Source organism: Hyaena hyaena, unplaced genomic scaffold, assembly GCF_003009895.1.
Source record: "Hyaena hyaena isolate Hyena2069 unplaced genomic scaffold, ASM300989v1 scaffold_62, whole genome shotgun sequence".
NCBI lineage: Eukaryota > Metazoa > Chordata > Mammalia > Carnivora > Hyaenidae > Hyaena > Hyaena hyaena.
The window spans coordinates 2,210,167-2,225,514 of record NW_024080694.1 but is presented as its reverse complement, the minus strand read 5'-3'; the positions used below and the strand labels follow the sequence as shown (position 1 = coordinate 2,225,514).

The window sequence follows — 15,348 nt, the reverse complement described above, 5'->3', positions numbered from 1 at the left end:
TAAGTGCAAAGCTAAGTGAAAAAAAGAACTTTCTGGAACGGCGTAGGCCACGTGAACCTGTGTCTGAAACGTACTTATGTAATCCACTCTGTAATCAAGTGGTTATGGGCGAGTTCTAGTTTTTACTTAACTGAAGTGTCTTAGTCTTTTTTCCATTAAGTTCATATTGCTTGCATAATCTTTGAGAAGTAATCCCTCATGAAATGCTCTCAAAACATTTGCTAATTTTTTTTTAAGAAATAAGCTTTCTCCTTAGTGACTTAATTAGGGTGTCCCTAATTAGGGCCAGCACAACATCAAAGAGGCCAGGTTCCAGGGGACCCTTGCTTCAGATCTACTCCTGGCTACAAGATGACCTTGGTCCCTCCAGCAGCAGCGGGCGGAGCCTCAAGTGCTCAGATGCCAAAGGCTTGGCCACCTGCGGGCTATCCTGGCTCTGCTCCCCGCTCCTTGCTTCCTATTGGGGTGCCTCATCCAATTATCCAGGCCCGAGATCACATCCTGCAGGAGAGCTGGCTTTGAAGGTACAGTAAACAATCACTTCAAAACAAAGAGCGACCATTAAACCAAACTCAAAGACTTCCTTAATGACTCCGTGCTCAGCTGCCGGAGCGGGGCTCTAGCAAGCCAGGCCTCAGAAGCAGAGTGGAGGTCTCCCTGGAAACGAATCTCGAAGCATCTCCAGCCTCCTACTATGCCCCCTTCCTGTTTTGCACTCAGTCATGTGGAGTGCCGAGCCGTTACTGGGGCGACCCCGATGGAGCGGGGGCAGGAGGAGGGTTCCTCAAGCAAAACAAACATGTGTCTCGTGGTTGTCACCTTCAACAGCTGCATCAGAACCTTAGGTCTCACACCCTGCCTGCCCCCCACCTACTTCCCTCTGCTGACAAATCAGAGGCAGCCATGGGGTGAGTCAACCACCCAACAATATCACGTTGGCTGGGTCAAACTCTGCTTTAAATAGAAAGAGGCCCCCTGAGCTTCTTGAAGCAGTTCAGAGAAGAGCCTAGATGGTTAGGCTTTATCTGGTTCATCGTGAGTCCTAAAGGTACAGACAAGGCAATCGTCAAAGACATCAATGAAACACACCCATTCCAGAATCTCAGAGACAGCCCACGGTGGAAAAGCACAGACCCTGGGATGCCTGGGTTCAAATCCCAGCCTTACATCGCACTAGCTGTAGGGGTGGGCAAATGGTTTAACTGCTCTGCACCTCACTTTCTCCGTCTGTAAAATGGGAGTCATAGCAGTAACTACCTCACTGTAGATATACAGGAAGTACCTGGCATGTTGGGAGGAGGAAGAGTCCATCTGTAAAGCACTAGTACAGTGTCTGGTTGTGCCATAGAAAGGCTTACTAAATAGGTAAAATAAATTGTAGTTCTCAGTTTAGTTGTCACTTGTACCAAAGCCTCCCCTGACACGGTCCTCCAGCTCCAAATGAAAATCAGAGGTCCTCCCCAAGATCCTGCTGCTTGTGTGCTCCCTCTACTAGACAAAACAACTGAGGGCCAGGACTTTATCTGTCTTGTTCACAGGTGTATCTCTGCCCTGTGTGTACACAGCAGGCATATCATGAGATCTGTTGCATACGTGTACCGTGTTCTCTCAAATTATTATGCTGAGAGTTGAAAAGCATATATGGTCTCTACTGCATTATCAAAGTGGAGATACAGGTTTTTTGTATTTTCTGAAACATCTCAGTCCTGTTATCGGCAGGACGCTCTGCCAGAAACCACCAGGGTAGCTCACACAGGTCCACAAGAGCATTTTGTTTAGCATCTATTTCAGCCTTTTCCGTGTACTTTCTCATTTGAGCCTCTACAACCTTAAGAGGGAAGTATTATTTCGCCCATTTCACAGCTAAGAAAATCAAGTCTCAGGGAGGTTGAGCTACTTGCCCAGAGTAATCTAGCTAGGAAGTGGCAGAGCCAGGCTTCAAAGCCCCAGGGCAACTGCTGAAGGTACAAATACTAGATAGAATCAACACAGAACGTGAAGAATGCCTAAGGCTATCTGGCTTGGTAGAAAGAAGAGGGCTCAGAAAGGAAAGTGCTTTGTAGGGGGGCCTTGAAGGATGAGAAAGATTTCAACACAACAATGCAGAGAGTCTGCCAAGCAGGGCAAACGGCAAGGATGAGCGGTACCGGGTGTGCTCCGAGAAGCCAGGGGCTCTAGGATGGGAACACCACACGTGCAACAGAGCGCTCGGCTAGGGCCACACTGCAGGCGTCCTGGAAGCCAGGCTAAGGCAGGTGAGCCACAGTCGGCAGGCAGGAAGAACCCCAGTATGGCCAAGTCCTAGGCAGAGACAGAAGATCACTGCAAAGCTGCTGCCGTAGGGCAGGCTAGAGGCAAATACAGCCACTTTCAGACGGTCACTCCGGAAAAGAAGGGAGAATTCAAACAATGTAGACAGAAAAAGATGGGCCTTCAGAAGCAACTCTTCTCCCTTACCATCACAGCTCGGCAAGACTTTTTTTTTTTTTTTTTTTTTAATAAGCATTAAATGCCCTGAGGACCTCAGCCAGGCACCCAGCCCTCCTCTCCCTTGATAGACAGCGGTTTGCAAATAGAAAACTGCAAATAGGCTCAGCTGAGGCAGATGAGGTTATAATGAACTCAGGAGTGATTTACTTAGCAAGGAAAAAAAAAACTCAACTTCTCCATTTCTTGCAACTTCCCTGCAAATTCTAAACACAGCTAGGTCAAGGGTGGGGTAGCGTTTGCCCTAAGAAGTGGGGGAGAGAGAACTGCTACACTGATTTAAAGAGTTTGGGAAGCTCCTTTAAAAAAAAAAAAATTAAAAAAAAATTTTTTTTTAGTGTTTTTATTTATTTCTGAGAGAGAGAGAGAGACAGCGTGAGCAGGGGAGGGTCAGAGAGAGAGAGAGGGAGACACAGAATCTGAAACAGGCTCCAGGCTCTGAGCAGAGCCCAACGCAGAGCTCGAACCCACGAACTGTGAGATCATGACCTGAGCCGAAGTCGGACGCTTAACCAACTGAGCCACCCAGGCGCCCCTCTCAATTTCCACATCTGTAAGCTGGAAGAGTAATAGCAGCGAATATTCGAGGGCCAGGAGCACGCCAGGCACCATGTGGAGCACTTCACAAGCAAGGTCTCGTTTCAGAGTCGTCTAAGGTGGGTACTTTCTTAGACCCATTTACAGAAGAAAAGGAGGCTGAGAGATTAAGCAAATTGCCTACAGGATTGAAAACCAGATCTCCCTGACTCCAAAGTCAATAGGAGCTCTAGAATTTCTTCAGGAGGGGTTTAGAGGCAATAAAGGGGCCAGAAGGAAACAGAGGTGTGCAGGAAGCTATTTTTATTATTTTGCTCACTATTTTAGATGGTATGCTACATATAGATCTGTACTGTCCAGTATGGTAGTTGTTAGCCACATAGGGCTATTTAAACAAACTGAAAATGAGTAAAACTTAAAAATCAGTTTCTTGGTCATGCTGGCCATACTTCAAGTGCTCAACAGTCACATGTGGCTACTGGCTAACATTTGACTATTTCCATTATTGTAGAAAATCATACTGGAGGGGCACCTGGGTGGCTCAGTCGGTTAAGCACCCAACTGTGGCTCAGGTCATGATCCCATGATTCGTGAGGCTGCTGTGGGTCCTCTGTCCCTCCCTCTCTCACGGAGCCTGCTTTGGGCCTTCCGTCCCTCCCTCTCTCTACCCCTTCCCCCGCTCTCAAAAATAAACATTTTTTTTAAAAAATGAAAATTATTTTGGACAGGACTACTATATATTTAAAATTGTTAAGAATTCTAAAGATGCTTTTTCTATTTTTATATTTCAATTTATTTACTTTAATGTTGGTTCACCATAAATTTCTTTTTTTAATTTTACTATTATTTTTTAATGTTTATTTTTGAGAGAGACAAGGAGAGGGGCAGAGAGAGAGGGAGACATAGAATCCGAAGCCAGATCCAGGCCCTGAGCTGTCAACACAGAGGCCAACGTGGGGCTTGAAGCCACGAACTGTGAGATCATGACCTGAGCTGAAGTTGGACACTTATCCAAATGAGCCCACCAGAAGCCCCTTTTATTTTCAATCCTGGTAAAATACACAGAACATAAATAAATAGATGGAACATACCATCTTGGCCACTCTCAAGTGTCCAGTTCAACAGTGTTAAGTATATTCACACTGTTGTGCAAACATCTAAACATGCTTTTACTCCGACTTCGGTAAGGTCGAGAAAATACTTTTAAGGATGCTGAAACTGTGTATAACTCAGTAGTTCTCAAGCCTGACTACACAGTAGAATTACCTGGGGGTACTTTACCAAAAAACCTGAATGCCCAAGATGTACCCCAGAAGCACTGAATGACGGCCTCTAAGAAATAGGGTCCAGGCATCAGTGTGCTAAGAATGGCAGGGAATCAGATGCTCCTGTGCCTGTAACCAGGCCATTCCACCAAAAGGGGCACACGTGCCCAGAACCTCCTTCTCTGGCCAGACCCAATCCTCCGGCCCCCTAGAGACCCATCCTGTGGGAGGTGGCAAGGAAGGGAGTCCCGGGCAAAACCTGACATCCACCTCCAGGACTCAGGAGGTCACTGATGCTGAGCAAGCTCACATTTTACTGCTGCCCAAATTGTTCAAGGGGAAGAAAGCAAATAAAAAGCACACAGCTCAAAAGGCACTCAATTGATTTTTTTTTTTACCCACTTAAACTAGACAGGAAAAGAAACACCACTTAGAAACTATGACCAAGGCTGTGTATGCCAAGACTCAGCAGAGGAAGGAGTTTTTTTGGCAATCCCATCAACTTCTCCAAACACAGACCTGAAATGGCTCTACAGACTCAACCAAACTGGAGGGCTACCGGGACATAATTAAATACAGAAAGCTCTTTTACAAGAGAGTTCCAGGGCTGGACACGAAATGAGTTCAAGGTAAGGAGTTCTCTTTGGGGCCTCATTTGAACTTTGGGTGAACTTATTTAACTCCTATAATTAGAAAGGGTTGCCAGGCTTGCATAGTCGCCCAGTCTCAGGGACTGATGGGCTCCTTGGACATATAAACATGGCCCTCTGGCCAGTCATGGAGAAGAAGACTGCAGACACTTTGTATGGGGACAAGGACAGGAGCCAAGGCTGAGGGTTACGGGCCAGAGCCTGGCCCAAAGGCTTCTTTCCTCTCTGCACACCCAGAAGAGGAAGGGAGAATGCCAGGTTGTCTGTTAGAGAAGATGGGTGAGTGGGAAAGGGAAGGAAGCCACAGTAGATCAATAGATCATAAATCAAAGGACTTCCACAAAAGTGACAGCCAGATGGGAGCGGCCCGCCCTACAACAGTCCTCACGGCATCTCAGCTCAAGTTCACACCTCCGGGTTGGCTCTGGGCTAGAGCCACAGAGACAGGACCTTGATTCCTTCCCTGTAGAACTCAGGAAAGTGTTCCGTATGCTGTCCTCTAGCCATAAATCCACTCCCCCTCTCCACCTTCAGCATGTTCCACAGAGCTCCAGCTTTAGGATCAAATGAGTCAAGGTCTGAAGACCAACCCACCTCACCATGGCCCTGGGCAAGTTACTGCCTCTCTCCAAACCTCAGTTTTCTCATCTGTAAAGTGGGGGTGATGTGAGGGTACCAAGAAACCATGCCCACCAAGCACTTAGCACAATACCTGGCACATAGCTTCTCACCAGTTCCTTCCTGCTCCATGTTCACCCCATGCAATGAATACTGAGCACCTACTATGTACCAGGTGGCACTTAAGACAATCTTAAATAGGGAAGCAACTGAGATGATACAGCCCCATGCCAAAGTCCTCCCTGGGCTAAGAGATGGGAAACACTGCCAGCGGGTGGGCTGTTCTGGAGTCTTAGCTGGGTGGGTTTGGTTTTGCTTTCGGGGGCAGGGTGTCTGTGTCTCAGATACTCAGATGAAACCTTCCACAATCTCCCACTAATTCAAGGGAGATCCTCGGCAATCAAATACAATCAAACACAATGGGCTTCCTCAACGCTCAGCCAATTAATTTACTCCATTTGTCTCTCTGGTTTGCTACTTAATAAGGCCGTATCAGCAGTGCAATCTGCAAATCTTGAGTTAAACTGCTTAAGACATCCGTCAGTTCCCTCTGAAGAGGCCCAGACACTTCTTGTCTGATGTCCTAGGCTGCTAAATCTGCCTTTGGCTTTTGTTTGGCTGGGGGAAAAGTATTTCTTTGTTTTCGCGGAGGTGTGGGTTTAAGGGGAAAGTGTCCTGAAGGCAGTTCCGAGAAGCAATGGTGAACTTGAAATGATCTCAATTTTCCATACCCAATTTGAACACCTAAATGGTCTAGAGAAGGAATCCTGCCAGCTCTCACCTATCCCTGGGAAGACTGGAAAAGCCTAGATGAAAATTCTAGATAAAGCATCTAATAGATCAATAGTTTCAACCTTTTCATCCTCCAAACATTTTAACAACCTCAAATGAACTGGCCATATTGACAGAGATCATTTTAGCTTTTTCCCTTTTCCTGGTTGCAAAAGAGCACTTGAACGTACAAGAGATCAGTAGCCGGGAGGGCACAGTTTGTACGGGACATACTTACACTAAAAAGTTGCTGGCGTATCTGAAATTCAGACTTAACTGGGAATTCTGTATCTTTACATGCTGAATCATAGCATCAAGCTCGGTGCTTGCTAATGCTCAATAAATACTATAAATACTACAGAATTATGAGTTACTCTCATAAGAAGTGACTGATAGCTGAACCAGGCAAAATTCAAACTCAGCTCATCTTCCAAGCAAACCATGACCTAGGACCTACCTTCTCTCTTTGTTCGGGGCATCGCTAACTGTGGAAATTCAGAGCATCAAGGTTCACAGCATCAAGCAAGAAGTTCTAAACAATTTGGCTAAATATGATGTAGAAGGGATTTTCCCAGAGAAACATTCAAGCTAAGAACCCCTCGCCCCAAAAAAGACTTCTTTCTAAACCTGGATGAGGTTGGACCTACAACACCAAACAGATTGATCTAGACAGAACAGGCCCTACATCTTTGAACAGGCACCCATTCTGGGTGGTTTCCTGCTGCAGATTTTATGATATCTTCACTTCACCTTCTTCTCCCACAGGCCCAAACTGAGGAAGCTGTAAAATCCTGGGCAAACACAGCCATTTGCTAAGAGAAAAGCCAACATGAGGCCCATCTGTACTTTACAAGGGTTTTTTGCTTGTTCTGCTTTTGTGTGTCACCATTTCTAGGGCAGCCAGCCTCCCTTCAGAGCACCTGGCTGCCCTAGGAGACCTTGGCCAGGTTTTCAGTATCTTCCTTGAGAAAACAGTTTTATTATTATTATCTTTTTTTTTTTTTTTTGAAGAGTCAAAGGCAGGTCCTTCAAGGCTGGCTGATGCCCTTCCTTCGTGACCACCATATTACACTCACGTTATCTACTCATGCCCCACAGGACAAGCTGCTCTCCAAGGGCACGCCTTGGTGGCTCCATGGCTCCTGGCTGGCCAGCCAAAGACTTTCCACGCGCAGGCCCTCGATAAACACCAAGGAAGGGGGCCTCTCGTCTGTCAGGACCCCGAAGCCGAAGCGGTAGAAGAGGGAAAACAACCTGAAATCATTATCCGGCGCTGGACCCAATACCCGCATTCTTGATGTATGATAAGTAAGGGAAAATACCATGGCATGCCTTCGAACCACAAAAGATTTCCATGGAATTCAAGAAGTTCCTTTAGCAGCTCGAATTTTAAGGCAGAATCCAGGAGAGAGGATACTGGTACAAACAGAGGTGGGGGGCAGTGGAGAGGGAATGAACAAGGCCCCTATTCTGCTCAGCGCAGGTGCTGGTAACAGGACACCCCTGTCCACAGGGGAGCTATGGGGTAGGGAATTCAAGGTGTGGTCGGGTGTTCTTCACCCCCCAGTCTCATTATATAACCCCCAACACACTCCGGAACCTAGTACAAAGTTCTCCCTGCGCCAGGCCCAACTCAGCTCCCAACATGCTGATTCTTGAGCAACAAGGCTGAGGAAACTATTTGGTTTTAGGATCTAACTTAAAAAAAAAACAAACAAAAAAAAACCAACAAAGTTAATTATTAGAAAAAGGAAGACAGCCACAAAGTGACCTGTCCTCTAGTCTGGCCAGTCTCCTGGTCTTAAAAGCTCCCGAGACACCACCAAATTCTATGACTGGTTCAATTACCTAAATTTATAAAAAAAAAAAAAAAAACTATTTTAAAAACTATCACAGCATCAAATCCCTGTGTTGTACACCTTAAATTAATATAATGTTATGTGTCAGTTATAGCTCAATAAATAAATAAGTAATGGCTCGTATCAGCTATTTGTTGCATGTAGCCTGATTTTCTTGGCATTCGGCTAGAAACTACAAAAAGGATTCTAGGACCTCTTTAATGTCTAAATATTGTCAAGCATCAGAAGCCAGTCAACTGGCCTTCCATATAGTCACCTCCAAGCTACAGTCCCCTGTACAAAACAAAAGGGAACAACAAACCCTTGCCTCCAGCCACATGCATCTCGTCTCCCCTTTCCTTTGGGACCAGCTCACACCAGACACCTTGATTTATGTGGATGGGCGGAAAGGCAGCCAGTAAGCGATTCTGCACACCACCATCATTAGTGACCACCACCACAGTAAGGTGGAACACAGGAGAAAAAAACACAAGGTTTCCTCTCGTCAAGGAATCAATAAGTTATTTAACAGCTGCTGCTGGATCCCAATGGAAGAAGAGTAAGGGTTATTTCCACACCCTTCCCCCTGAAAAGGATAAAACACTGAGGATTTAGCCAGATGAAGGAACATTAGGAAAAAAGCAGAAAGTTTCCTCTCTAACTACTCAATGTCTTGAGGTTTTTTGGTTTTAGAAGATGTATGGTGTTAGGCCTTGAAATTATTCCATTTTTTTGTTGTTTTCTTTTTTTTTCCCCCCTCCAAAGAGGAAATTGACTCCCTTCCTGTGTTGCTGTACATTCTGGAGAAAAGATAACCTAAAAATTTTCTCAAGATGGCATTCCAAATGGGTTTCCAACATATACACTTGTCCTTCAAAGCAACAGAAAGGGGACCAAAGACATTAGAAACCCATGATGGCAGTTCAAAGGAGAGGGGAAATAAAAGATAAACAGGTCATTAGAAAGCCAGCTGATTTCAGATATTGAAGACTGACTTTTATTGCTGGTGACTTCATGTATTATGCATACTACACGTTGCTTATCCTCTATGCCCAAATGTTTTAATTCCCTTTTAAAATGTCACTGCCATCCTATCCACGAAGTCTTTTAAGAAGAAAACTCCATGAAAATATTCAACAATTATCTTATGCATAAATAATCTTGGAAATAAGTCAACTACTCCCTGTTTCCTTATCTCTACTCCCCAAAAAGCCTGGAATTCTGTTGACCCCAAGGCAGGTTTTACTCTCCCACTCCCACTTGCTTTTAAAATCTTTGCCAAAACAAAATAAACAACCTTAAAATAAATGCCTTCCCACAGGATGTTGAACAAACCCTACTAAATTCAAAGGGAAAAAAGTCAGGAACCACAAACTATAGATCCAGCCCTGAAGGGGCATTAAATAAAGCTTTATTTTTAACTGGAATCTTGCAGAGGAAAAAAAAAAAAAAAAAGCATGCCACCTTAGCACCCACAAATCCCCCTGCCCAGAATGCTAAGGGAGCCATGGCCGGGGGAGGGGGGGGGGGTAGGTGGAAAGCAGGAAGCCCATCCTGCGGTGGGTTACTTTCTGAATGGCTCGGGGTTCAAGCCCATAAAGGCAAAGAACTGAGACTGGACGGATTCTGGATTAAGGAACAAAGAGAAGGGAAAAAAAAAAAAAACCTCTAGATGTGAACACGCTGAGACTGCAGTGGGCAGAACTTTTAGGTCACTGGGTCCTTGTTATTACTGAAGGACTAGGAAACATGCATTTCTCTTCTCCAAAAAAAAACACCCGCAGCTTTACCAACCCGTCTCAAATTCTTCCTCTGGTGATCGAAATACATGTGTGCCTCCAACCAAATCTTTATTATAAGGTGTACAGAATTTAAGTTAACAAGAAACACCTCCCCCCTCCGGAGCCCAAGGCGGGGACGCCAATCTTCGTCTCAAAAGAAGAGCACTTCAGTGAGTCCATGTGGATTGAGGGCAAGGGAATGAGAGAGGCTGTCTTTGAACAGGGAATAATCCACCTAATTCCAAGTGGCTGGATTAGTGGCATTCCTGGACAAGCAGGGTCTCGCTAAAGATAATGCTACACGAATGTCAATTTCGGACAAAAACAAAAACAAAAAACCACAGGCTCTGTAGGATAGACAAGACCAGGATGGAGGCACCTTGGAAAAGTTCACCCTTGAGGAGACAGCAGTTGGTTCTAAAATGGGGAAGCAAGCCATGACAGCTGAGCATTCCTTTGCAAAGTCCATCTCCCAGGCCAAACCCTCTCCAAGCCTTACACTTCATCAGACAGAAGCTCCTCCAGGCGCCCAGGCAGCAGCTGAAGAGGGGCTGTCCACACCCACTGGCTGCACAGCCTTCCAAACCTGCCTACTCGTTTTGGAAGCCGAGCTTTTAATTAAACACCACCTCCCCGGATCTGTTGAGGCAAACTGGGGCTGGGCTAGAGCCAAAGAGAAGCTCCCTAAATACACAAGAAAAAAAAAAAATCCCCCCACCGCCCCCAATTCCCACCTCCAGCCAGCTCGGACGGCTGCTTATATTTCCTTTCGATGAGTAACACAGGGCCCTGCTCTATCTCCATGCACCAGAAAATCCACATCCAGGGATCAGGTTATCCCCAGTCCCACCCTTTGCAGGAAAAAACCAGGGTGTTGTTCCCCGCCCCCAATACACACACACACACACTCACACACGCACACACGTGCCCGCGCGCGCGCACACACGGACGGACACACACACACACAATCTATACAATCCTTCCAAGAAAAAAACCGGGAGTCTGTGTTTGGGGGGGGCGGAAGGGGAAAAATACAGTTGTTTAGGGGGCTCCAATTTTGCTTTCAGGCTGGGAGGCTCGGCCAGAAGGAGGGTCCCCAGCAAGGCTACTCTGGGAACTTCTGCTCCGCGCCCCTGGGGAGGGTTGAGGGAAGGCATGCATAGCTTCACCAGCTATGGAACAGCCTAATTAATACCTAATTTGCTCAGATCCCCCCCTCCCCGCCCCCAGGGTGAACCTGAAAGCCCAGAGGGGAGAGGGAGGCCTCTCTCAGGCTCTCGGGCCGGGGGCTTGGGGGGCTAGCTCCAGTCGCCAGACAGAGCCCCCACGTCCCTCCCCACAACCGCACCAGGCGCCCCCACCCCGTACTCGGGGGAATCAGGTGTCTGCCCAGGCACCCAGCCTCAGCGGGTCGCAGACACTCGGTCCAGCGACAGACAATGGAAAACTTGGGGCCGGGGCCCTGCGCCCCCAGGGAAACGAGATGCTGCCGCCCCCTGGGACAACGAACGGGAAGAAGGCAGGGGGCATAAGACACCCCCAGGGAAGCCGCCCGCTCGGTGGCCCAGCAGCGCCCGGAGCAGCGCCGCGGGTGAGCAGGTGACACCCGGCCGGAGCGCTCCCGCAGGTGGCCGGCGGCCACCGCGCAAGCAAGGGCCGGGCGGACTGCCCGGGGCGGAGGCGAAGCTCCGCGGCGAGGTCAGTGCGCGGCCGCCGACACCGCAGCCGCGCCCCCAGCGTCCTACCTTCATGTCGCTGATGATGGTCTGGAAGAGGCCTCCGAGCGCGCTGCATTCCTTCTCAATCACAGCCTCCATTTTCCCGGCGCCGGCAGGGAGAGGACACACACTCGGGGCCGCCTGGACTGTGCGCGGGGCCGGGGCTCGCTCACCCGCGAGCAATTCCACCCTCCGAGCGACCCACCTCCGACTCGCAGCTCCTTCTGCAAAGAGGGCGAAGTGCCCGAGATCGGCTGTTCACTGCCCCAAATAATAATAATTTTAAAAGCCAAACCGCTCTGCAGGGTGATTCGCCTACATGCAGCGCTTGGCTCCTGGCCTTAAAAATGCCCGGAGAAGACTGACAATCAGGCCACCACTGGTGCCCACGACGGAAACGGCAAAGCCCATCTTGAAGCAGAGAAAACCGCCCGCTGACCCGGGGCCAGCGCCATTTAAAAATACAAAATTTTCTAATTTAATAATAATTTTGAAATTAAAGAAAAAAAATCTCCCAACAGCAGAACACGCCTGCTCGCGGCCCCCGGATCTGTTGCTCGTAGCCGCGGCCGCCGCCTCCTTTTCACTCCTGCGCGCCCGGCCCCGGCGCTCGCTCTGGCGCGGCTCCCGGGGACGTTTGGAGGGGCGCACGCGCGCTCGTGGCCGTGCGTCCGCCGCGGGGGCGCGGGGAGGGCGCGCGCTCGCGGCCGCTGCGCCGCCGCACGCGGGCGGGGCTAGGAGCGCGTGCCCGGGAGGCGCGTGGGGCGCCTGCGGCCGAGGCTAACCGGCTGCCTGTGCAGCTAGGAGCCCACCCCCGCGGGAGCCGCTCCCTCCTCCCAGCACGCCCGCAGCACCCCCCTCCGGCCCTGGCCGCGGGTCGCAGCGCGGAGAGGGCGTGTCAGCACGCTGCCGGGCGAGCGCCCACCCCACAATGGCTGCGAGCGCCGGGAACGGAGGGTGCACCGCGGCTCCCTGGGGACTTGAAGGGTGGCACGCTTAGCGCAGTGCCCAGCATATTATAGTGAGCGCTCAGGAGGGCGGGAAAACTGCTGTGGCTGCTCCTGCAGCCTTCTGAGAAGAGGGCCGTTCTGTGATATCAGGACTGCAACGCCAGTCACGATTGCAAACGGCAGTCGTAATTTGTAATTAATTTGTAATTAACAAATACGTGGTTACGGAGACTTTGGGGGCGTATCAGATGGCCGAAAGCCCAGTTCAATAAAAGTTGCAGGATGCTGGCAAAGCAGATTGATTTACCACTGCAAAATAAATGTATGTTGTGCTTCGGTTTACGGGGATTGTTGACTGCCCCTGACTTGGACGGGTTTTTTTTCTGGCCCATTGAGGGGATTGGCTGTTGGTAATAACTGCAGAGAGCCCTGTTAGGAGATTTAACCTGGAAAGAGCACAAAGGTGCCTAAGTTGCTTTGTAGGCCGGTGGTTCATTTTCATAGCTCCGCCGCCTAACTGCATAGCTTAACAACAAATAGGCGAGAAGGAAGGGAATCAAGTGAACGGCTTTTAAAAGACCTCAAAACCTAAGCCCCTAACTCTTGACTGCTCCCTTGACCTTTTGAGCTGACCATGTGAAGCAAAAATACAACAAAAGTAAAATACTGGCGAGGAGACAAAAGAAATTACATGTAAAATGCTGTAGACTTGTGTCAGACTCAGTAATAGCTGAAGTTGTGGCTTTGAAAAACTGCATGAATCAAATGCAGGGAGGGGCATATCACAGCTGCAGAAGATAATTTTCCCCTGGGCCACTCTGCCCACCTTTTAATCACATCTTCCCTTTACCCCTCTCCAAAAAATCATAAGGAGGAGTGTTACTTCTGGAATTAACCAATCTTTTAGACAACTCTGCTGGGTCCTGTCCCCAAGGTTATTTGGATGCCTAGGTCACATCTTCACCTTGCCAATAACAGTGTGTGACATACAGTTTGCTCTCAATCATTACCATTATTATGATTTTTAATACTACTGGCATTATAGTGATCATGTCACTGTTTATAGAGCCTGACTGCCTCAGTTCAAACTTCGGTTTACAACCTACTAACTATAACCTTGCACCAAACCAACAGCCTCATTTTCCTCATCTGTAAGTGGAGATGAAGACTTAATAGGGCTGTTGAGACTTTCACCTGCACTAATATATGTAAAACTAATATATTTAAAGCAGTTCCTAGCATATAGTAAATAAGCACTCAATAAATCCCACTAACAGAAGTAGTTTATTCATAATAGCCAAGCACTATTCATAATAGCCAAGATGTGTGAACAACCTAAATGTCCATAATGGATGAATGGACAACGAAAATGTGGTATGTCCATACAATGGCATATTATTCAGCCCTGAAGGAAATCCTGCAATATGTGACAACATGGATGCAACTCGAGGCCATTATGATAAGTGAAATAAACCAATTACAGGACAAATGCTGCATGATTCTATTTACATTAAGTACTAGCTAAAATACTCGAACTTGTAGAACGGTTACCAGGCACTGGGGTTGAGGGAAGGCGGTCATGGAGAGTTGCTAACCAATGGGAATGAAGTCTCAATTACACAAGATGAGGTAAGTCCACTGAAGAAAAGATTTTGAGCAGGAAAATGGCAACATCAGAGGTGCACCCCCTACATTACATTCTTTCCCCATGTGTGAGCATCTCTCAAATTCTCTCCTCCCTTTGAAATGCTCAGCACTCACTGGGCAGACATCAACTGCATCATGATTAACATGTAGGTTCTCCCAGGAGTATTTGTTTTTTGGTTTTTGGTTTTTGGTTTTTTTTAATAGCTCCTAGGAGGAGGAACCCATAGGAATGAAGCTCCGCAATTTCAAATCCCATGGTCTTCGAAAGGAGAGATTGACATGCAATGAAGTTTTCCCAAAGCGGTTCCAGTCACCCTGCTTCACCCAGCAGACGGGGGTGGGTCAGGATGCTTACCACCATCTCCCAGCTTTGTGACCTCTGGCAGGCTATTTGATCTCTGGAGCCAGCCTCTGTTTCCTTGTGGATCCTAACTTGTGGCCTAGTCCCAGAATTGAAATAGATATCAAATGCCTATCGCGTATGCTACACGCGAGTTCCCTTCCCCCCAAGCAGTAATTCTCAGCCCTGGGGGCACTGGGAGCCCTGCCTGGTCCTCAGACTTGGCAACTGAGACTCCTGGGGGAATTTTGAAACACCTGTGTCTGGGTTCCACAACCAGGGAGCTCAATTTAATTCATCTGGGCTTTTTAAAACTTCCCAAATGATTCTAATGTGCAGCAAATTTGAGAACCTTGATCGAAGGAACTCTAAAAGATATTTCTGCTCAGGTTCTACCCCTAAACAATTAAAGTAGACTCTCTAGGGACTGGGCTCCAGCTTTTTAAAAATGTATGATACATATTTTATTTCATCCTCATATAAGGACACATAGGTGTGTGTGTGTATATGTGCATATGTGTGTGTGTTCATATTTTGTCATTATTTGCTTTACCCAAATAGGATCACATCACCCACACAACTTTCTGGATGTTGTTATTAGCACTTCCTGTTAACACGTCTTACCGTCAACAATTCCTATGGAAATCCCTCCAGGGCAAGTAATATTATTCTAATACATTTTTTTCTTTTAATTTTTTTACTTTGATATAATTTCAGACATACAGAAATAACCAAGAAGAGTACGG

At 47.6% G+C, this 15,348-nt stretch overlaps 1 protein-coding gene and 1 long non-coding RNA gene across 6 annotated transcripts in view; one reads left to right on the top strand and one right to left on the bottom strand.

The window, feature by feature from the left end:
* Nucleotides 1–12,317, bottom strand: part of MTSS1 (MTSS I-BAR domain containing 1) — a 162,634-nt gene extending 150,317 nt beyond the window's left edge. For 3 of the 5 annotated variants that reach the window (XM_039231999.1, XM_039231998.1, XM_039232000.1), the window contains exon 1: nucleotides 11,693–12,317. In XM_039231999.1, coding sequence (XP_039087930.1) covers nucleotides 11,693–11,764 — 72 coding nt within the window. In that variant the 5' untranslated portion in view covers nucleotides 11,765–12,317. The remainder of the gene's footprint in view (nucleotides 1–11,692) is intronic. The other 2 variants (XM_039231996.1, XM_039231997.1) reach the window with 1 other exon arrangement.
* On the top strand, nucleotides 3,006–8,013 carry LOC120231770. The gene is made up of 3 exons (XR_005528414.1): nucleotides 3,006–3,143; nucleotides 4,701–4,918; nucleotides 7,427–8,013. It is a non-coding gene; the product is annotated as an uncharacterized LOC120231770 (long non-coding RNA).
* Nucleotides 12,318–15,348: the final 3,031 nt, after the last annotated feature.